This window comes from Cnephaeus nilssonii, assembly GCF_951640355.1.
Source record: "Cnephaeus nilssonii genome assembly, chromosome: 11".
NCBI classification, from domain to species: domain Eukaryota; kingdom Metazoa; phylum Chordata; class Mammalia; order Chiroptera; family Vespertilionidae; genus Cnephaeus; species Cnephaeus nilssonii.
In genome coordinates, this window is record NC_137082.1 from 69,987,807 (window position 1) to 70,011,969 (window position 24,163).

At 52.7% G+C, this 24,163-nt stretch overlaps 1 protein-coding gene across 5 annotated transcripts in view; it reads right to left on the reverse strand.

Moving 5' to 3' along the window:
- TOX2 (TOX high mobility group box family member 2) overlaps positions 1 to 22,679 on the reverse strand; it is a 117,763-nt gene extending 95,084 nt beyond the window's left edge. For 4 of the 5 annotated variants that reach the window (XM_079784867.1, XM_079784869.1, XM_079784866.1 and 1 more), the window contains exon 1: positions 22,532 to 22,679. In XM_079784867.1, the coding sequence (XP_079640993.1) occupies positions 22,532 to 22,630 (99 nt within the window). In that variant the 5' untranslated portion in view covers positions 22,631 to 22,679. Of the gene's footprint in view, positions 1 to 21,254; positions 21,360 to 22,531 lie in introns of those variants that run through there. The other variant, XM_079784870.1, reaches the window with a different exon arrangement.
- Positions 22,680 to 24,163: the final 1,484 nt, after the last annotated feature.

A 24,163-nucleotide genomic window follows, 5' to 3' on the forward strand; every position in this document is an offset into this window, starting at 1 on the left:
GATGGCTTCTGGTTGTTTGTTTTGATGGTTTTTATTTCTATGTCTATTGTTCATCTTCCTCGCGATGCTGTGAACTCTTTGATGGCCAGGACGAACTGTCTTGTTCATCTTCAGGTCCCACTTCCTAGCACAGAGCCTAACACACAATAGATGCATAACAAATAGGCAGTACACGTAATCCGTAAGTCCAAGGCCAAAAGCCAAGCACGTGGAGCTTGTCTGAAGGAAAGGGAGCTGTGGATTTTGCACTGTGATAGAAAGACGGATGGAAAGTTCAGACATACTGAAGATTTGGAAACACACACACAAAGCTGGACGGGTGAGAGAAGCCACCCATGAGTACGTATGTAAGCTTAAGGTGGGAAAAGACGTTGTAGGCCCAAATTCATATGAACAAGGACATTTATTTCTTCATTGCAGCATCTATATATATAAAACCCTAATATGCAAATAGACCGAATTGAGGAACAACCGAACAACCGGTCGTGCACTGACCACCAGAGGGAGCGTGCAGAACATGGCAAGCGTCGGCAGCGGGCAGCAGAGCACAGAACATGGTGGGTGTCGGTCACAGCAGGATGGTGGAGCAGGTGAGCGGGGGCGCCAGACCAAGGCGGGGCACCAGTCGCTGTCATTGGGGCGAGCCTCTGGTGGTTACTGAAAATCCTTTGCTCCCCTGTACCACGGTCCTACCCAGTGCTTGCACCTGTTGCCGGCGCTGGCCCCACTCGCACCTGCTGCCAGTGCCAGAGCCACTGCTCACACCCACTGCAGGCGCCCAGCGCAGCCCCAATCACTCAGCACCATCAGCAGATGCGAGTGGCGGCTGCCAGCCCTGATTGCCCCTGAGGGCTTCTCCACCTCCCCCTGCTCCTGAGGGGCAATCAGGGCAGCAACCACTGCTCGCACCCGCTGATGGCACTGGCCCTACTCACACCCACTGCTGGAGCCAGCCCCAATCACTCTGCGCTGTCAGCGGGTGCGAGCGGGGCCGGCTCTGTCAGCACTGGGAATGACAGCGGGAGCGGGGCTGCCGGCAGACAGGGGACTAGGGGCCACGGCAGGAGGGGCGGAGCAGGGGTGCAGAGGATGGGCCGAGACCCGCCCTATGCCCACCCCAGCCTCGTGGCCCACAGTTCCTTTCAAGGTGCACGAATTCGTGCACTGGGCCCCTAGTTATTTATAAGAAAATGGAAATGACAATAAAACCCATTGACAGGGATCAGTTGAATAAATCACAGCTCTCTGCACAATGGAATACTAGGCAGCCATGAAAAATGACCGGCATTTACTGACATAGAAAGAGGCCCACATTGCTTGTTGAATGATGAACTTGCTCATTGGAAACCAGACACTCTGATAAGCAAAAGACATAACTGATAGTTACAGAGAAAGCATGAAGGTAAAATTCCTTCTATTAGGACTTATTCATTCACTCAACAAACACGTTCTGTTCCCTCTGCCTACTCCCTATTCCATGTAGGACAACATGTGAACTGTCCTTGCCCTACGAGACATACCTCCCAGCTCATGTAAGTAGGTGAGAAATTATGATGTAAGGGAGGCAGTGCTCACAGCGACAGCCCCAGGGTCGTCAGCTGACTGAGGACTTCACGCAAAAGGTGCCATTCAAGCTGGGATTCGCAGGAGGGGCAGAGTTTGAAAGAGAGCAGGGAGGAAGCAAGTTCAGAGGCCGAGGTGGGACAATGAGGGACAAGTCCCTGCACTCTCCGTCACTTACTAAATGCCAGCAGGTGCAGGTAACAAGTCCGTGGGAGCTGAGCCTGGTGACAAGAGTCTATATGTGATTCTGCCACATGTGCTGGAAGGAGGTATTCTGGGTTGTGACCATGCTGTCACAGGCGTGCAGTGACAGAGCAGTGTCCTGACCATGAGGCACTCACTCTGAGAGCCCCACCACCACCACCACCATGGGGCAGGCAGGGCTGGGGCAGGTGCGCCCACCTGGCAGGCTGAGGCAGCAGGGCAAACCCCTGTGTGTGGGTTTCTTCATTCTGCACCATTTGGGCCACGGTACCCAATGCTGGGTGGAGGGGGTCCCAGCTCCACAGACCCTCGGCTCGGCTCCTTCTGGGGAGAAGCCAGGCAGGGGCCGCGCACCTTGACGGAACTCAGCACTTTTTAGTTTTAGTTTTAGTTTTGGGATTTTGAGGCAGTTCGATGGTTCAAAACAAAGAGAGATGACTCAGCTTCCTGTGGAGGAGCCACGGCCTTTGGGAGAAGATATTTCTGTTTTAATGCTCCTCTCTTCTGGGCCATAGAGGCAGCTCATCCAGGCTCAGCTGTTCCCAGAGGGAGGGGCAGGAACGGCAGCCAGGCTCGGGGTGTCAGAGCCCCTGCGTTGGAATCCTGGCCCTAATCCTACTCGCGAAGAGGACCTGGACAAAGGGGTACCCTCTCTGAGCCTGCGCTGACTTAAGACTTCCTTTCAGGCTCTCTGTGTGAAGCAGCCACGGCCTTTGGAAAGAGTCTGGTACAGTGCCTGGCGCCAAGCAGATAGACAGTAAATATCACTCTTCATAACAACAGCCACTTGTGCTAAGGTTCTACTGTGCCCGGACTATCTCATTTAATCCTCACTCTGCCCAGCACAAGTTCCCATTTTACAGATGAGGAAACTGAGGCTCAAAGCAATGAGCTGACTTGAGTTTCTATCTTCCCGTTCACAATGGTCCATGCACATACCCCAGGCCAACTTAGAATTAAATCTGCGCAAGCTTTACCTTTCTGTCTGACTCTCTCCGCACCAGCGGCCAAGTGCCCCCCCCCCCCCCCCAGCCTCTCACTGTCTTTATCTGCAAAATGGGCGCCATGTCTGAGGTTATTGAAACAGTCTAGTCAAGGCTGGATGAGAATAATTCCATGAAGGGCACAGAGACCTTCAACAACATCACATCATTGCTTCCTCTGGGACCAGGAGAGGCCAACCAAAAGCTGCGTTCCTCACGTGCAACATCCGAAGGCGGGGGAGGGGCAGGAAGCTGTTTGGAAAACCTTTTCCGCTCACAAGTCTAGAGAAAACCCAAAAGCTGAGACAGAGGTGTGAGCTCGCGCCCAGAGAAAGAAAAGGACTTTTAACTGAGCCGTCATTCAGATGGCCACCCAGCATCATGATAGTAACACAGAGGCTTTCAAACCTTTAGCTGGTAACTGGTGTCATTTTTTTAAAACTTGGTGCAGGTGAACAGAAGGGAACCCAAGACAGTCAGAACCCAAGTTTCTCCCTCTCCCCTCCCACCCTGAAGCATATGCTGACAGAGCAACCTTAATAGAAACTGACTAATTTTAAACCCTGTGATTACCAGGGTTGATTTCCATGGAACCTTCCTTTCACAGCACCGAGAATCGCGCACGGGCGGTAATTGCCAAGTTCAATTTTAGCTCTGTCATACCCAACCATCGGTGCTAACTAAGGTGGCTGCTTCCTTGCCAAGCAAGCTGGAAATAAAGCCGGCTTTGCTGCCTAATTTCACAATATTGTGATGCCCCCGTCAGCACCTGTAAGTGCCGAGAAGCTACAAGCGTCTATTAAACAAATCTCACCCAAGGGAGGTGACTGAAGCCACTTTGCGTCCCTCAGGTGCCCCGCCGGGACCCGCATGCCCACGGGGACATGGTGGTTGCTGAGTCCCAGGTGCCTCCTGGCTGAAAAAGCAGAGCACCAAAGGGCCACGCTGCACGGCTGAGGACTCAGAGCCTGGCCTCCCCTCGCCCTCTGAAATCACCCCCCTCCGCCCCACAGCCCCCCAGAACTCGAATTCACACAGATGGTCAAAGCAAAGGGCCCTCATTCATCCTCCCACCCCACCGCTCTGTGGGGCTCATGCACAGTGCCGCGTGCCAGCTTCATTTTGTCCAACTGCCCCACCGGCCTTGGCATCTATCCTATTATTAAGCAGCTTCCAACACCCCCACCCCCAATACACACCCCCACCCCCAACACACACACACACACACACACACACACACAAACACACACAAACACACACACACACACACACACACACACACACACCCTCCCCTGCCTGGGTCCTGACCTCAGAACTGTACTTGGGGCAGGGCCGGGTGTGTTTGGGCTGACCTTGTGCTGACTTCAGTCCCCCCCCAGAAACGGACAGGAGCTAGCTGTGATGGGGCAGAGGGATGAGAACCCTGCCCTCAGGGGCCCACTGCACAGCAGGCAAGCACCAGGCACTGAATACCCACGCCACCCCCAGGGTCAGCCAGAGAGGCAAGGGACAGGGTCTCGGCCCCCGTTTTACATTTGGGAGACCGGGGTCTGAGACCCTCCACGAGGCTGCGGAGAGACATTTCTTTGAGCTTCAAATGCCCGTGAAGGCTGTGCTTCCTGCGAGAAGCCGCCACGCCTCTTCTCCCAGGTGAAGAGATCATGGAGCAAATCCATTTCCCTTTTCACTCGTCTGCCAGGAAGCCCAGAGCCAGACTTGCAGGCCAGGTGCACGAGCTGTAGAAGCCGGAGCCAACATAGCTGCGTTCATTTCCCACCTAGAATTTGTTTGATTTTATATTTCCTTTGGCTCTAACTGTGTAAGGCATTGTATATACTTTTATATCTCGTATGCATTCTTATGAATAAGTGACCAAAAATAAACAAGCGAAGCCAAAAGCAAGACGCGGAGAGGTTAGGAAGGAGTCCCAAGGTCTCACAGCTGGCCCCGTGGGTCTGTCTACCTGGTGTCCTCCCATTTCCTTCCTCCCCTCCTCAACCAAAAAGGCACTCTTTCCTGCCACAGTAGCTCTGAGCCCCAGCTCAGCCAAAGGCAGTGTGAAAATGCGTTCTGCAGCGTGAAGACCCGGTTCAGATCCCAGCTCTGCCACCTACTAACTGTGCGCCTTGGTAAGGGTGAGTGGCTCCGTAAAGTGGGATATTAATGCCACTCCCTCTCTGCATGTCTGTGGAGGCTGCAGAGCCCACTGGCCTCGTGCTCTCCCTCCCACAGATTTCCAGCGTTTCACTGCCCGCCTCCAGCATCGTCCTGGCAACTCCGTCCAGGGTCTCAATCAAGAGATGACTGAGGGAGGGTGAGAGCGGGGGATGGGGAGGGGGGGCGTTGCTCCAATTTATCTCATTCAAGACAGGCTTTCTGGAACAGGACTGAAAAATAAAATTAAATAATAAAATTTGAAGTTGACTAGAAACCCAAAGTAAGTATTTCATCTTCCCAGAACTTCTCAGTTTTATCTCAGGCAGGGTGGGGGGGCTGAGGGGGTCCCCGTGGGCAGTTCCACTGCCAGTAGGCATCTGGTACAGGCCCTTCTCCTGGCCAGTGGGATGGGCTGCGGGCCCCACGTGATACATCCCGGTTGCCATGGTTTCTGCTTATTCTGAGGAAGACAGCTTCTGGAGCATCAGGGCCTGGTAAAGAGGAGCGTTGGCTGCACTCTGACTATCCAGTCACCGAGGTCCCCGCACCATCTCGACTGCACACAGGCTCTGCATCACTGGGACCTTGTTAGAAATGCAGGCTCTCTGGCTCCACCCCAGATCTACCGAATCAGAATCCACATTTTAACAAGACTCATGCCATTCACAGGCATATTAAAGTTTGAAGATTTCTAGCTTAAGGTCGGTAGTTACCAGCCCACTGTGGAGGTCATCTAACTCGGATGGTATTAATCTGTCCATCATAGCTCATGTGGGTGTCACCCAACCCCGACCATCGACTGTGGAGGTGGGCCAGCTAATACGGACATAGCCACCCGACCACCAGTGGTCTCCATGGTCCCGCTCCGGGTGAGTGTGAGTTCCAACATCACCGAGGTGGAAGCTCCATGTCCTTCTGGTTTGAGCTCCAAACCCACACGCTTTTTACTCAGTCAACAGAATTCTATTTCTCTTTGATGCGACAGAAAATAGTCCCAGTGTTTGCATTAGTTAATAAAAGCCTTTACCTCTACCTCATTCTTTTTTTTTTATTCTTTATTGATTAAGGTATCACATATTTGTCCTCATCCCCCCATTCTCATCCCACACCCCTCCCCACGCATGCCCCCACCCCCCTGTTATCCTTAACCACTGGTTAGGCTCATATGCATGCACACAAGTCCTTTGGTTGATCTCTTCCCCTCATTCTTTTTTTAAAATATTTTTTTTTATTGATTTCAGAGAGGAAGGGAGAAGGAAAGAGATACAAACACCGATGAAAGACACACATTGATGGGCTGCTTCCCGCACACCCTCTACTGGGGATCGAGCCTGCAACCCAGGCATGTGCCCTGACTGGGAATTGAAACATGACCTCTTGGTCCATGGGACGACACTCAGTCCACTGAGCTATGCCAGCCAGGCCTCTACCTTCTTCTTAAAGGACTCCACCCCCAACACCAGATGGCTGGGTAGATGGAAAAGGTTCCCCAAAAGCACCCCTGGGGAAGGTGCTGGAAAGAGGGGTGGGTGGGGTTCTCAAGGGCCCTGCAGGATGTAGGGAGGGGGAGCAAGGCCACTGATGTTCCTACCTGGAAGAAGCAGCTCCTGGCCTGCCCTGAGTCAGACACCCCTCATCAAGAGGCCCCACTCCCCCTAACCCCAGGGTGTGAGCCCCCTGGAGCCCCCTCCAAGGGAATGTTCATGACCTTTGCAAAACTAAATGCAATAACCAAGTCCTATGTGCTGAGCAGACCCCAGGGCCACCTCAGAGTCTGTAATAATCCAGACATGTGTTTGGACAGGCGGCACCCTGCAAAGCTCGGTCAACTCTGCCTGTCGCCTGAGGAGGGAAGCGGTTCACCTTTTGCTAATCGCCCTAATTCATTTTTTATTATGAACTTTCCTGTTTTCTATTTGCCATCTGATTGAAGATATTACCAAAGGCATTTAAACAGCATCGGACTGTACCACAATGGCAAACAGAACTCTTTTTATTGAAATCTGCATTAATGTACATGTAATTCCCTGATCACAAAGACCTCCTGGTCCACAGGTTAGGCCTTAAGTGAAGGCAGATTTGGCAAGAGGTATTTACACAATGGAAAGTTTTTCAAAAGATAATAAGCCATGCCAGAAGGGTGCAATAAATCGGGCGCTTTCTCGTGCTATTGCTGAACATGCATGGCCCTCTTGGAAAATGGCATGACACCCTTGACCAGAGCCATAAAAATGCTCACTCCTTTGACACAGGAGCTCTACTTTGGCCCCTAGCCAACAGCCTGATTCTTACCCTTGACACCCCATCTCTATAACACCCCACATCCAACCCATCCCCAAATCTCATACATTCTCCCTCCTAATATCTCCCCAGCTTCTCCATGACCCTCCATTCCCACCCTCCACTACATGCCAAGCTGGAAGTGGCCAACAGAGCTTTCCAAGATGATGGGAGAGTTCTGTATCTCCACAGCCCACTAGGGGCTAGCCTAGAGACAAGCATGTCAAACTCAAAGGCTAACATGGGCCAAATAAACAAGGTTTAAGTTTATGTGGGCCACACACACAAAAAAAAAAAAGCTTCGATTTTCATAGAAATGTAGGTTTATTTCTATAGAGACATGCTGAATACAAAGGGCTGAAATAAAGGAGTAATCGTTATCATAAAATAATAGAGCATTTTAATAAAAATTAATATTTTTTCTTGAACATTAACTTATCAGACACTAAATAACTGCACAAATTAATAAGCGTCACACAAATAAACCTATTTTTCTTGTTCTCCGAAAGCAAAATATTTCCTCTTGCGCACACCAAACCAGTCAGTGCAAGACTAATGACGTGGCCATCAGCTGCTAAAATATTCGCTGCTAGTATTAGTGGAGAGAAATGGTGTCCCTGCACATAAGTCATGTAAGGGAAATGAATGCAACACGATTATAGTAATCAGTCATTAGTGAACGTTGTAGTTCATTATTAATAATTATGTGTAACAGGATATTGTAAAAATTAAGTTACGAAATTTTTACTGAAACGTTTCTTACATACCATTATATTGGCTGGGCTGCAAAAATATTCGTTGTGGGCCGCGAGTTTGACATGCTTGCTATAGCGCATGGGAAGATGCCTAGTGCGACTGAGGAGTGAAATCTGATTGGATTGGATTTTACATTTAAATCATCACATGTGGCTAGTGGCTACCCTATTGGATAGGGCAACTCCAGCGATCATTGAGCTGCTCCTCTACCGCAGTGATCACCGCACAACTGTCTTCCCACATCCACTCTTACCCCATCCAGTGTTTCCCTATAGGACAGCCACAAAGATTCTTCTGAAATGTAACACAACACATCTCCCACCATCCTTGAGGTAAAGTCCAAGTTCCTGGACACAGCGTTCCAGGCCCCATCTCCTGGGGACAGAGAGCAGCCCAGCTCCGAGGGAGCCTCTGGTGCGCCAGGTGCTGGGGTGGGGGGAGGAGAGAGGCCTGGGGAGAGCAGCGAAGGCCTCCTGAAGGGGGTGGCGCTTGAGCAGAAATTTGAAAACATGCCTGCAGGAGTTTTCCAGGTAGGTGGGAAATGCCGAAACCAGAGGCAGTTACACTTGCTCCCATAGATACATCCATGAGCAAACGGCAGAGCCTCGCCCTAGTGAAGCTAGTGGCGGGGGTGGGACATAAACTAAACGTAATAAATAGGTAAGGTACACACGTTGGAAGGGAGAAGAGGAAGGTGGGTAAGAGACTTCTGGGGGACCAGGCTGGCGTGGAGCAGTTTGCAGCGTTAAACACTAAGAAAGGGAAGTGCCCAAGTAAACACTGTTCTTGAGTCTGCCTGGGGGGATAGAAACAAGTCACTTCTCCCATTTCCTACACAGAGTCTCCATCGTTTACAGCTTAATACAAAGGAAAGGTGATCATTTTAGGAGAGAAGGCCCCAAAAAAGTCCTGCTTGCTCAACAGAAACATCCTCACGGACTAGCGAGAGATGTGTTATCTCTGAAGGCCGCTGTGGCTGTGCCCCAGACACCCCAACCCAAGCAACCGGGAGTGATGCCCCCCCCCCCCGCCCCTGCAGACGGCAAGGTCACTATCCTTAGGGAGACGGGAAGTGGACAAACAGGGTGGGTGCGCTGAGGTCCGCCAGCCCTGGCCCCGGGGGTCAAGCATCAAGAACCATAATGATGAGGATTTCGAACATCAACCCTCTTGACTCTCACTTCAGTTTTCTTCCTTGGGCTGGGCTGGATGTGAGGCCTGGTTTTCCAGTGTTAATTCACATGGACTAGCACTTGCAGTCCCCAGGCACCGTGTCTCTCACATAGATGTGTTTATGCCCGCTGGCAACGATGCCCAAATAAGTAAGGCCCAGCGAGGGTGAGGGAGTTATTCCTGAACACACAGCCTGGGATATGTTAGAGTGGCCATCTCTGGAAATTATAACCACCATGTTGATTCATTCCTTCTGTCAACAGCTTTTTATTGAGCACCTACTACAAACGGACACCATGCTAAGGTGCTGGGAGTCAGGGATGCAGCAAACAAACACGACTCCAGTGGTCTGAAAGCTTACTGTCCTCCAGGTGGAGCAGACACCCAAGTAATCTCACAGATATCTCACGCAATGGGAGGGAAATACACTAGAGACTATGATAGAGAATAATGGGGTAACTGCACAGATTGGGGGGTCAGAGTCTTTGAGGAAGTGAGGATAAAGCTTAGACAGCCATGCCCACAAAGGGAAGAGCATGTGCAAGGCCCTCGGGCAATAAAGAGTAGGGATGGGGGTATCTGGAAAACTACCCAGGCCTGGGGAGCCAGATTGGAATCCACAGCGGGGAGGCTGGCTTTGCTCAGCATGGTATCCCCAGCACAAAGCCTGGTGTGTTGGACAGGCTGGAAGAGCAGGCAGGGGCTAGATCACACAAGAATCCGGAGGCCAAGAAAGGCATCTGATGTTATCTACACACGAGGGGAAACCACTGGAAGGTTTTAAGCAGAGGCCTGATAGGTTGGTAAGAGTTCACCAAGCCCCAAGGGAGACCCACTGGGCGGTACTGCCCAGAGAAATGACAGGATCCAATTTACACATCAGAAGGATCTCGATCGTGGCCAGGATGGCTCCTCAGCTCATCCTGATGTGTGGCTCGTGGTCACTGGATAGTAAATGCCCCCAATGCTAAGCATCTGCAGCCGGTATGTGGGAGGTGGCTGGCCACCTCTGAGAAAAGCAAGACAAAGCAGCAAACGACAGGACGTGTTGACAGGGCATCAGACAGATGCGTGGCTGTCAGCAGATGGAAAATCGTCCCAGAGAACGCCTCAGCAGGGTCACGGCTTATTGTTAATGTCGAGCCATTAGGAAAACACAATTATGTGCTTCACTGATACTGTAAGACATAATCCAAGATAGCGTGCAAACATTTAGTGCTCCATCCGAGAGGGATGAGACAACTCACAGAAGAGCCATGGGAGGAAATGCTTGCACGGCACAGGTGGGTGGCCAGGCCCTTCAGTGTTAAAATCAAAGCCTGGCCCTGAGGCAGCCACAGACATATTTTGAAAGGAAATCAAAATTAACTATCCCAGGTGCTTAAACATGCATTATGATCTCATTTAATTTCATAAACAGGAAAGCACTGTTAACCCCATTTTGTAGATGAGGAAACTGAGGTCCAGAGTTATAAAGTAGCTTTCTAAATGCCCATGCTCCCCTCTCCAGCCTCATCACTTGACACTGTCCTCTCTTCCTGTGCCTTTGCACATGCCATTCCTTCTACCTGGAATGCTTTTCTCTACCTTCTTCATGTGGCAAATTCACCTTCAAATACAGGCCCGGTGTCTCCTCCTCTGAGAAGACCTCCCTGACTACTCCCAGCCTGGTGTGATGGCCCCACACCCATTGGGAATTGTTGATTTTTGCCTGTCACTCTATTAAGACAGTGGCTCCTCGGGAGCTAGGACCAGGTGTCAGTCACCTCCCCATGCCTGGCATCTACCACACAGCCCTGCAGACGGCAGGCAGTGAATGTTCTTTGGGAAGCTGAACAAATGAATGAATAAAAGAAGCCAGGATGGGATCCGAGGCCAATGATCCCAAAGCATATCTCTTGGCCAGAATGTGTGTGTATCTGCTATGGATCAACCAGAAACTGTACAGAAACATGGAATATATGACAAAACACACTGAGGAATTCGTTCCTCCACAATAGATGCCCAAAAGCACCACCCCTCGGGAGAAACAGAATGTGAATCTGAGTAAAAAGCTAACCAAACCCTTTTCCCTTTTGCACAAGAATTTCACCTTTGTTATTGCCTAGCATAATTCCCCTGGAAATCTGATGAAGTTGGGATGTTAACTATGTTACTAGGCAACTCTGTTTATGTAAAAATGACCCCTGACTGGTGAGTTGCATCTAGACTGGAAGAAACTATAAATAAATTATAAATATCCGATAAAGAAGACATGCTGTAGGTTCTCCTGAGCACAGTGACTCTTGAAACTGGCGCGCCCCTGGCAGGAACCCTTCAAGGAACGAGTATGAAACTGCAACAAACAGTATGAGTCCTTTGGGGGAATAAGGCTTCTAAGCCAGGGTGGCTTCCAAACTCACCCTCTGTGGGTCTCATTCCCTTGCCCATGAACTAAAACCTGGGGTGGGGGTGGGGAGCCTGGCAAAGATGCACGCCAGCCCCCTCTGTGGGCTCCTGCAGAAACCGAGGAACGGATCATGGGCTCCGCTGGCAGGTGGTGACTCCTGTCCCAGCTCCTTGGAGGAGACAGGTACCAAGTGTCACCTGTGTGAGTCTTGTGAGTCTGAACGCTTAACGGGACCTTAAGGAGTCCCTGTGGGAGCTGCAATGAGACAAAAGGGAACCGATACAGGAGAGAAAAGAGACCTTCCCCGCCAGAAGCACCACACCTATTCTGAACTGGGAAGCTCCTTGGACTCTATAGTTTATTAAAAAAACTGGGATGGACCCACACCCCCCTACGAGGGGCCTCGATGACCTGAACAGCACCTGGCAGCAGGAATGAGGGAGGGGACAACTCCCTTGATGTCCCAAAGGCCTCACCACAATCCGAGATGCAAGTGAAGGTCACGTGAGGAAACAGGGGCTCCATGAACTTAAGTGCCAGGTCCGAAGCCACACAGCCTGCAAGTGCCAGGACAGGACCCCAGGCGCTTCCACCGAAGGCGAAAGGCACATTGGAATCCACTATCTGGTTTTGCATAGAAATTAACTTACAGCTCAGGAGGCCTTATAGAACAGAGAAGGCATGGGGGTGGCGGGTGGAGGGACCTTTTTAAAGAACGTAGGTAGCACCCAATAGGCACTCGATAAATTTGCAGAATAAATAAGCAGCGAAAGGCCCAGAGTCCATCTTCCACATGATCAAGTTCAGTTCAAGCCAAAACACAGCCCAACGGAACAGCGGAGTGCATGCGTGAGATTGATCCTGGGCGATGCTCCTGAGTTGGATTCACTTCCAACAAGTCTTTAAATCATCCCTGCAAATTAGGCCCCGCTTGGAGATAAGCACGTATTAATTAGCTCTAATGTGGAGGCACTCTATTAGCAAATGATGTTTGTAGTTGAAAACCAAGTCAGGAGGCCTCGCTGGAAACCCCCGTGCCCCCGGAAGAGCCAACGCACCAACAGCAAAAACAAGGGCAAGCTGACCCCGCTCCTCCACCCCTGCAGAGGGTGGCACTCCAGGCACCTGGCGGGTGGAGGCTGCGGGGCAGAGGGGCAGAGAGCGCACAGGCCAAGCCCAGCTCTGCTGACCACTCCTCTGCCGCCTTTTGCAACCTGACCCATTTGGAGCTCGCCCACAAAATGGGGACATATGTGCCTATCATAGTTCTTATGAAGACTTAATGAGGTAATATGAGTGAATGTACCTGAGATGCGGTGAGAGCTCAGAGAATAATCTGTGCTTATTTCTATCCCACTTTTCTCCATAAAATAGAATACATTTTAAAAATTAAAATCCATTAGCGGGGACTTTTAGTTCAAGATGGCAGATACAGCACATACATTTTACCTCGCCTCTCTTCTAGACCCCCACTTTTCCCCTTGTCTAATTTCTTATTTCTGTGTATCTTATGGAGAACAAAACACAATTTTTGTTGCTGTCAATCCTCATGCGAGGATATTTTTTCCATTGATATTTTTAAAGAGACTGGAGAGGGAGAAAGAAACACGGATGTGAGAGAAACACATCTACTGGTTGCCTCCCACACGCACCCTGACCTAGGGCTGGGGATCAAGCCTGCAACCCAGGTACGTGCCCTTGACCAGGAATCGAACCCACAACCCTTTGGTCCGCAGGCCGACACTCTAACCACTGAGAAAACCGGCCAGGGTAAAAAAAAACAATCTTTAAAATAAAGAATGGGGGTACTCCGGAAAAAAGGGGAAATGATAGAAGAATGAAATGCAATCAGGAGTGAGAAATGAGCAAAAGATGTGCCATGATATCCTGTAATTATGGCTCCAATGGACCCACTCATTTGCCTCTGACCTTCCTGGGAGCTCAGAGATGGTGAAGGGCAAAGCCGTGGACACTGACCGACATCAAGGCGGAGGCAGGGCCAAGAGCCTCTTGTTGAAGAACGTGCCAGGACTCCAGCCCCAAGAGGAAGCCATGGTCCCCTGCCCAGAGGTGACCCCCTGAGGCATGTCCCAGAAGCTCATCAGAAGCCAGTCTGGAGTCCTCCGCACCCAACAGGAAAATGTGTGACATCACAGCCCAAGAATCTAGAACCCTACCACGGAACGTTAGGAGAATCTCCTTAGGCCCCAGAAAATTCCATTGTGATCTTTTTCACTCCACTCGGACCCGAGAAGCAGTTAACCTGCAGCTCTCACTCACACCAGGAAATAAAGAAGAACCCTCAGTGAGTGACTCATCGCTCTTGGGAACAAGAGGAAGGTGTTTTCTCCCCAAGATGCCTCCCCTTGAAATGGTGGTGCTCCCCTTTCTATGCATCCATCCCCCAACTGCTGGGAATGTTATTGCTGGGCTCAGAGCTACAGCTTCCACTGGGAACTGCTCCCTGCCCCAGGGAACCACCACAGCCACTGACAGGGGAGGGCAAGAATCTAAGGCATGGGCGGCCCCCTGGCCTCCATTTGGGGCCACTCTGAAGAGCCGGCCTAGCTCCAGAGCTCCTGTGAGATGCCTTCATCAGTAACCACATTCTGGGCGAGCATCTCCCTCTGACCAGTTAAGCTTTCCTCACTCCCTTAGAGGTGCACCTTCTAAGGACATCCCCCCAAAGAAACCTCCCACAGCAACTCTCCAACTGAGTCTGTGTCCAGGGAACCCAATGTAAGAGTCTCTCCAAGGTGAAGGAGACTCCCCCATGACCTGCAGGGGGCCTGAAGAAGGCAGGAGCGTCCGGGATACCCGACCGTGTCCCAGCCAGAGCTACATGCCCAAACCAGCAGTACCTCCCCATGGCCCTAAGGCAAGCAGGGACAACCCTCCCATAATCTAGTCTAGAGCCGTGCTCGCTAAGTGTGCCTCCCAGACCAACAGCACTGGCATCATCGACGTGTTAGCAGAGCGCATTTTCCGCCCCTCCTCAGCCCTACTGAGAATTCTGAGGTTGGTGCCCAGCAATCTGTGTTTTAACTGCCCTCCGGGTACTACTGTTATACTAAGCAGAGCATCCCTGGCTACTGGGGAAAGTCAAACACAAGTTATTAAACTCTCCCATCAGCAGAAGACCAAGGCGCAGTTGCTGACAACAGTCTGAGTCCAGCAACAGCCAACACTCCATACCTGCACCACACTCCGGGCTCCAAGGCACTCTGCTACTTAAAAGTCTGGCCTGAGACACTCCTCATGATGGTCTCTGCTGGTGTCCCAGCTCCCTGCAGGCAGGCCTCCCCACCCTAGGCTGACAGTAGCCCCAGACCACCCTCCAAGCCACCTTGGAACGGCTGCTCCCTCTACCTAGAATGCCCTCCCACCACTGTACACCCGCCCCCATGTGGCCTCCTGGCGTTTCCTATAAGACTCTGTCCTGTGAAGCCTTTCCACACCCCTGGCACTGTCACTTCCCCAGACAAGTATATGTTTAATTATGAATTACATTTTGAGTTACATATAAAATGAAATACAAATTACAGATCCACACAGCCTTTCATCCAGGAAGGACAAGTTTCCCCTTGAGCCACTGAGCCTTCAGGACATGGCTGAAACCCCCAGCACACAGTAGGCACTCAACAAAAATCTGTTGAACACCTGTAAACCAGCAGCCAACACGTAATTGCATATTGAAAAATTGCAACGTTGCTCACTCTAGCAGACACCAGAAATCACAATTGTACAGGAGCAAGTTTAAGCTTCAGGGTAATTGATGAGAATTTATTATCCTGTGTTACACGCCATGTTTTCATAAGATATAAAATTATAATTTACCACGACTCATTAAGTTAATAATTACTTACCATATGTTTTTACTGCTGCTCCTAACCATGCTGAAAAACCCCTGTGTAGGTTTTGGGTCCATGTAAATAAGATGACTGTCAACCACATGAAGAATTTACTGACAGGGAGACACAGAACTAAAATACTGGAGAGAAAGCAAGAACCACTCTCATCACCTTCGCTGTCTACTTCACCTACACCACGCTGCCTAGATCTGTGGTTCTCAAATCGGGGCGATCTTCTCCCCCAGGGGATACTTGGCAAAGTCCGGAGACATTTTTGGTTTTCATGACTAGAGAGGGGCTGCTCCTGGCATCTAGTTGATGGAGACCAGGGCTGCTATAAAACATCCTATAAAGCATGGGGTGACCGTCACAACAAGGAACTATCAGGTCTAAAATGTCAATGTGCTGAGGCTGAGAAACACTGTTCTAAATTAAACGGAACTCCCATATCTGTTACTTCAACCTGCGCTTCCTAGCAATACTATGAAAAGGGTATTAGGTCCCCTGGTGCAGATGAGGAAACTGAGACCTGGAGTGCACAGGTCACCCACCAGTCCACGCCAGTGAATGGGGCAGCTTCGAGGTGAACCAGTCTTCTCTGCCTCCCCTCCCACACAGATTCAAGAAGGAAACAGAAAGACGCAGAGGAAATGAGCAGCTCCCTGTCAATTCATAATCCTGAACAGCCCAACAGGAGACCTCTTAAATCAGAGGCTCGGGAAAATCCAATCCATAGACCAAGGCATGGAAACGCCTGACGTCAGGAGGACCCTCCGCACTGCGGGGATGGCCCGTCCTCCAGCAGCCCGAGCTGAAACTAGGCTCCCCTGGCATTTTAACTTTCAATTGTGCTGCGCTTTGTGAATAGAAATGAACGCATTCCCTGCTGGGCTACGTGCTGTACGTGCCTGATTTCCAACCCTCTTGGCAGGCAACCCTACAGGGGGCAGGGGGTTGACGTGCCCATTCTGCAGAAGAGGAGACTGAAGCACAGGGAGCTTATTAACTTGCCTGTGCCGACCATGGTAAGGCAGCATGCAAACCCAGGCTGCAGGGCTCCAGAATATATGCTGCCTTCATATCCTGAGACCAGTTCTAGTAAATCAGAGAAGCAAAACAGATGGCCCTACGGAGTCACACAGAGTTGACAGTCACACTGTAGGAGAGTCCTTGGGACAAGGGTGTAGCATGGGGCCTTGTCCTGCGTGCACAGACTCAAATCTGCTCATCCCGACTCACTGGCTGCTCCCTGCGCTGGGCTCTGTCCCCTGGGCCTTCTCTGTCAGGGATGGCCCTCTAGGAATGACAGGTCAGCCAAGAGATAGCTGGCCCAGCCCTGCTGTGGACTCGATGTGCTCACCACAAAGTCTTCAGAGTATGAGCCAAACAGATGCTAAGTTCCTCAAGCCACAGGGTACAACAGGCTACCCTGAATTCATTCACTCATTCATTCATTCAGTAAATACGGGGTGGGACAAAAGTGGGTTTACAGTTGTGAGTATGGGAAACCGAGTTTATTCTTTTATTATTATTGATTAATTATGAACAACTATAAACCTACTTTTGCCCACCCTGTACTTATTGAGCACCTATGTGCCAGCCCAGCCCTGGGGATACAAAAGTTAAGGTAGAGATGGTGGTGACTGCCCTGTGAGGACTCATCATCATCCTCTTCCTAGCTGGGTACACTACACCCTACAGTTATAAAAGACATGCCCAGCCTTTATTTCCTTATATTTCCACACCACAGCTCCCCATCTCACTAGGCTCATCGTCACTGATTTGCTCAAAGAAGGCCACTGCCATGCTCAAGGTCACCCAGCAGACTGGGGACAGCAGTACCAGGCCTGGGCTACCCCTCCTGAGATGGGTAAGGGACAGAAATGTGGTCCTAGAGGATCCTTCAGGACAGGCTGGAGGAGGGGCTAGAGATGGAAAGTAAAAAAGAAGCCCCTAACAGAGATGCAGGTGGCCTTCCAGAATTCCCTGGGACCAGCCATTTCAGCTCAGAGCTCACCTGGCCCAGGGCTCTTTCCACATCCCACCCACATCCACCTGTGCCCCTGCAGAAAGAAGCTGTGGGGACCTCGCCCAGCAGGGACACTGAGCAGGCCCCAGGTATCTCAAGTCCAGATAAGGTGGGAATAGCAATTCCGACTTCATGGATTTTTATCACAAGTAGACGCCAGTCATTCATAACCAAACTTGTGTAGATCCCATCCGGGTACAAGATGCTGTTTCCAGAGCTGTGTGGGTGGGTAAAGAGTTGATTCATTCACACACCAGCACATATTTCCTGAATAATTATGGGTCAGGCACTGTGCCAGGTGCTGGCCATGGTTCCTGCCTGCTGGGAGCCCACAAACAACCAAACCACTACTAACACAGTGTGGTTGCTGGACCAGCAGCAGCCTCACCTGGGAGCTCATTAAACATGCAAGTTCTCAGGGCCCCAGCCCAACTGAATCAGAATCTCTGGGGGTGGAGCCCAGAAATCTGTTTTTAAAATCTTGTCAGATGATTTTTTTTAATCTGAGAGAGAGAGAGAGAGAGAGAGAGAGAGAGAGAGAGAGAGAGGAATATCGAAGTGAAAGAGAAACATCGATCAGCTGCTTCCTGCACACCCCCCTACCAGGGATCAAGCCAGCAACCTGGGCACGTGCCCAGACTGGAAATCGAACTGGCAACCTTTTGGTGCATGGGATGATGCCCAACCAACTGAGTCACACCAGCAGCCAGGTCCAGATGATTCTTAATGTGTACAGAAATTTGAGAACCACTGGTTGAGACCACAAGGCTTTCCCCAACCTCCCTACTTGCAAACCAGCACCTGGCCTTGGCACCCCTAACCCTCTTCCTGGCTTCATTTTCTCCATAACTGTATTGCCATTGGTCACAGCACCATATATTTCACCCATATACTTATGATTTCCATACTATATATCAGCTCCAGGGGGCAGCGATCTGAGTTATATTTGTTCAATGCTATAGCATCGATTGCCCAGCACAGTGCCTAGCACAAAGAGATGCTCAATAACTGTTGATTGATTGATGGATGGCAGAACATGCTGAATCCCATGCAGTACCAGTTTGGGGGTAGCGTGGAGGAAGAAAGAAGGTGGGTGGCCATGGAGCACTGCATGGAAAAAGTCATCCCCAGGTTGGCCGTGAAGGATGTTTGGACCAGTGAGGAAAGATGCTTGAAATACAGAAATGCTAAGCCTCTTACCAAGATAGGTTCCAGGTGGTTGGTACCATCATTATGTAATTCATAGCTGGCATGTGCCAAGGACTATCCTAGCCTACATCCTCATTTAACCCTCCCAAACCTCTGAGGTAGGCAATGTTGTCTTTGAGAGAACAATGAAGCTCGGAGATATTAAATTATTTGTCCCACCCACAAAAATACTTGTATAAGAATGTTCACTGCAGCGTTATTTATAATAGCTCAGTCTGGAAACAAACCCAATATCTATCATCAGGTGAATAGATAATGCAATTGTGCTATATCATAAAATGTAATATAACTTAGCAATAAAATGGAACAAACTGTGGATATACACAGTACAATGAATCTTAAAGACACTGTGTTGAGCAAAAAGAAGCCAGACAAAAATATATATGCTGCATATGAAGTTCTGAAACTTAAATATACTTAGTACACTTAAACCGAACTTGAACAAAGCTTGATAATAGAAATCAGATATGCAGTTTCTTCTAGAGGAGAGGGAAGGGGTGTAGACTTAGAAAGGAGTATGAGGGAACTTTCTGGGGTGATGGAAATGCTTCTATATCTGGAATGGGATGGTGGTTGCCATCAAAACTACTGTCCACTTAAACTTTGCATTTTATAGTAGGAACATCATGTCCCAACAAAAAATGAGCTAAGAAATCATTTGCCCTAGGGTCACAAAGACACAATGGAGATTTGAACCCAGGTTTGCCCAAACCAATGGCCAGTGGAGCAGGAAGCCTCAGGCAATGCCGTGTGGTAAAGTGCCCTGCCAAAATCTGAATGAAGGGTACTCACAGTTACCCTAGGAAGGCTGTCACAGCCCCCGAGTCCCCCAACCACAGCAGAGACTAGTGGGGAGGCCAGATGAGTGTCAAGCTGGGAGTCAAGAAACTTGGGTTCAGGCCTCAGCTCTGTTCTCTTCTTGCTATGCAACCTCTGAGTACACTACTCCATGACTCAGTTTCCCCTTCTGTGAAGCAAGGAAGGAGGGGATCAATGGTTCCCAGAATGGTGCCCCAGATCCTCGGGGCCACAGGACCACAAGCACCTACGCTCACCCAGCACTGTTATAATTTGCAATAAGTAATGTGCCTGCCTCGTATCTGGCAAGCTATTTTTTAAATGCATGCTAATATTACCGATAAATAAAATAACACATCTAGAGCAAAAATAAAACCATAGCAGCGTTTTGCCATTGTGTATTTTCTCAAACAAGAGATACCAAAAGAAGAGCCACTGCTCCTGACGTTGGTTTCAAGAGGCTGGAATCTCGGTGCAGAGGATCGCTAAGGGGACAGTCACCAAGGGAACAGTCGCCAAGGGCCCTTCCGGGTCAGCTGCGCAGTGATTGTCCGGTATCACTTGGGCCAATGCTTGCCCTTGTGTTTCTCAGGCCTGGGTCCCTTGGGGACAAGCCTATTGTCTGGACACCAAGGACCCAGCCCCAAGTGTGCGGCCTCTGTCCTGGTTCTGCAGCCCCACCTACGGGCCCTCCGTGTGGCCACGGCTGCACTGTGGTTTCTCCTCCAGTTCTGATGGTGACCAGCTGAAGGATGGAGCCTGGGCATGTCCCTCCCCAGCCCCTCACCATCAGCTTCTGGTCATAACGCCCCATCCCCCAACCACCATGGCGGAAGGCCACTGTCCACTTGGGATCTGCTTCTAACAGGCCTCTGACCCACCCCTAGCTGAGCCAAGTGACTTGCCATGCCTACCATGCCACAAGCCTGAAGGACTGAGAAGCTTGTCTCACGTACAAGTGCAAGGTCAGACCTTTCCTTCACCCATCCTCGTGGCTCAGCTGGCCACCTTCCTCCACCTGGACACACCCTTGGCCCTGGGACAGGTGCGGGTCCCAGACCACAGACAGAAGCCAGAATCACCAGGTTCTCATTCCCTGTGCCTTTCCCTCCCGGCCAGGGTTTTCACAGGTTCCTGGTGCTGAGTCAGAGCTTTACGGAGCATCAGGATAGAGCAGGGCCTTTTGCTGAGTGCCGCCTCCCAAAGGCTCCCATGTGGGACTGCCCTGCTCTAGAGAGGCTTACAGAAACACCAGCCCCCAAAGGAGGACTCCCGGACCTAGGGACACCCACCCACCGAGACTCTGAGGCACAAATTCCCAATGCCCAGACGTATCCCCAAACCAGAGGCTGGAGACTTGCCAACTTCATATTTAAAAAAATAACAAAACCAAGGGCAGAAGACAGACCGGCGGCCCCCACACCGAACTGTCTTCTCCTCCCTGAAGACTTCACTTGATACTTTTAATCAATTTTTCCTCCATCAGATTGGAAACAGCCAGAGAGCCAGCCTTCTCCCCAGGACACACACCATCCCCCTCTTTGGCTTCTAACTTTGCCGGTCACCGGACAAAAGATAATCACCGCCATCCTGGAGAGACCTCACAGCCGCCTACCCCCGCCCCCAGGCCGCCGCAGGCCCTCTGGCCCCCACCCCACGCCCCGCCAGGGGCGAACAGCGGAGGGCTTGGCCAGGGCCACTCCAGCCACTCCCCAGGGCCTCCGGACGCACTCAGAGGCCCGGCCTCGGGAGCCCCGCGTTCAAAGCACCCCCACAGCCAGGGGCCCGGAGGAAAAGCCAGGGGGTGGGGTGGAGCTAAGACCCTGGGAGGGCCGCGATCCAACCGCCCGACGCGCACTCACCAAGCAGCGCCACCGAGCCCGCGCATCTGCGCCGGGGCCGCGGGGAAACCCACGCGCGCCGTTCAATCCGGGCTCCGAGTGACGAACAGCCGCGCTCGGCTCCAGCCGGCCCGGCCAGAGGCACCGGCCGGCGGACGCACGGACAATCTCGCTCCCAACTAAGTTTTAAAGTTTCCTCCCGGGCGAAGGAAGAGAGGCAGAGGGCGCAGGTGCACCTAACGGACCCGGGCGGCCGGGCGCGGGGAGCGGGTGTGGACGCCTCCTGTCCTGGGCTCCAGGCACGCGAACGTCCTCAGCGCCGGGGGCAGCGCAGCGGGAACCTGGCGGGGGTGGGGACGGCGGTCTGGGGAGGGGAGGGCGGTGTCCCTCCCTGCAACCCCAGCCTGGAGGGGCGCCTGTGCACCGCTCGGGGAGGGAGCAGGCCTGGATTGGCCATTGCAAGCTCGGAATCCGCGGCCCGCCGGGCGGTCACAGACACTTCGTAAGCGGCCCAATTAGGGCGCCGCGAAGCCTGAGAAGTTGGACCTCGACGGGGCGAGTGTGGCGGACCCGGGTGGGGGAGGGGCGGTGCGGGGCTGGGGCCGGGGCTGCCCCTGCGTGACGGCGTGTGACTGTGGCCGTCAGGGCGGTTGGTGTGCCTGAGGGTCACCGTCCCTGGGCGGCTGTGCGTGGCAGTGCGCGCCTCGGGGAGTCGTCTGGAGGGCGAGCGTCTGGCTGTCGGAGCGACTTCTTTGTGCGCCCGCCCCCAGTTGTGACTGACTGGGTGTGACAGCGGACGGGCAGGGAACGAGGTGTGTGGCGTGCGGGTGGCTCGTGTGCGGCAGTGTGGCCGTGTGTGTAGGTGGGCGAGTGACGCGTGGCCCTGTGCGTGACTGTCAGGGCGAGTCGTGTGGGACGGCGAGGCTGTGAGTAGGTGCGTGGCTGTCGGTGCGGCCGCGGGTCCGCTGGTGAACGAAGGGGAGGCTGTCGGGGGACCTGGGTAAGTGTGAGTGTCCCTGTCGCCGCGTGAGTGCCTGTCGGGGTGACTTCTGCCCGTGATAAGAGCAACTCGGGGCGTGAGTGTAAGTGGGATCCGTGTGAGCGGCGTGTGCCCGTCGGCGGGGCGGCGGGGCGCGTGTCTCCGCGCGTGGGCGCCGCCGGCACCCCCCCTCCCCCGCGCGTGTCCCCGAGAGGACGCCGCCAGGTGACTCCTGCCCGCGCTCCAGCCCGGGGCGCTCGGGCTCCGACTCGGTCCGAAGGCGCGGGCCGCCCCCCGCCGGGCTCCCGCCGGCCCCTACCTTGCCGCAGTGGTAGTAGTCCAGGTGCGCCAGGCCGGCCGGCTCGGCCCCGGGCCGCGCGCCCACCGGGGGCGCCGAGGGGTACAGGCGGACGTCCATGGCGGGCGCGGCGGCGGCGGCTCCGCGGGCAGTGCCTGGGCGGGCGGCGGGCGGCGGGTGGCGGGTGGGAGTCGGTGTGAGAGCGGGTGTGCGAGCGCGGGGGGCGGGCCGGGGGCGGCGCCCGGCGGAGCGCCCCGCCCCGCCCCGCCCCCGCCCGCGCGCGCTATTGTTCCGGCCTCGGGCGCAGCCGTGGGCCGGGGACCCGGGGGCCCGGGCCCAGCGGGGAGGCCCCTCCTTCTGGCCGGGCCGCCGCGGGGTCCCGGGCCTGGCCGTCCGCCCCGAGGAGTCCGGGAGGGCTGTGCGCCTGTCCAGGGGACCCTCTCCGTCCCGCCTTTCGCCACCAAGGGCGAGAGGAGAGAGCAGCCCCTAAGCCACCTCTCCCCAGAAGTGGGGCACGCTCCTCGCCCTAAATAGTTAAGGCGACTGTAAGCCCCACGCGGCTTGGGGTGGCGGGGAGAGGGAGGAAGGTGGTGACCGGGGGAGGAAGGAACGCCTTCGGAGATGGGTGCTGTCTTGTGGTGGGGGCGAGGGGCTTCCTACTTGCCCCGCTGATCTGAGTCCCTGCGAAAGGGTCCCTGGGAGGTGGCGCGCTTACACTCTCACTTCCCAGAAGAGCAAACTGAGGCAAGGACTTGCGTGTCAGTCATGGAGCTCCAGATGCACGGGCTCCGCTGCCTCCAGAGTTTCCAAGACGGAAACCCCTGGGAGAAGGCAGAGGGATGCTGCCGCCTTTAATGACTGGGAGAGCGGGGGCCATAGGAATGGTCTAGAAACTGAAGTTCTGAGGAGGGGTCCAGAATCTGCCCCACCTCATGGTATCCTGCACAGAAATGGGATGGCTCCCATGGTAGGGCAAGAGGTGACTGAAACAGGGTCCCTCTCCCACGCCCACAAGAAGCCCCCTCACTCCTCACATCACCTGTTGGCAGCTGGTCTGTTGCTCCTCCCCTTTTCATCCAAGAATTGTCCACATTTGCGGTCTGCACGCCCTTACCTCCTATTGACTGCTCCACCACTGCCTGGCTGGGGAGGACCAAGAGGCCGGACGTGGGTCAGGATGGAGCAGGGGATGCTATTTGGAGAGAAGGAAGGGAGCCTTTTGCTGCTCCTTGAGCTACGCTGGTCCTCTGTTTGTGATGTGAAGGTAAAAGGTGCTACATAGCAGACCTGACAGGCTAACGTGGGAGTGGGGGGCGGGGGCACCCATAGGCAAGCCTAACTAACTCAGTGATGGAAAGTAACCACACAGGATGATGTGATCATGAATTCCTGATTACATTATGGTGGGTAGTAACATCCCAGGCCCATAGCTTCTTTAGCAAGGTCAATTATTACCTTAAGCAGGCCCTGTCCGTTATTATGCATTTAGGATAACATACCTTTGAAATGTCAGAGTAATTTTCTTTTCCAGATCGCTCAGAGACACAACCACCAGCACCAGAGCACAAAACCACAGGAGACCCCTCATTGTTATCTGGTTGCCTACACACCATCTCTAATTACTATCATTGTTTAATGTACACTATCCTGGAC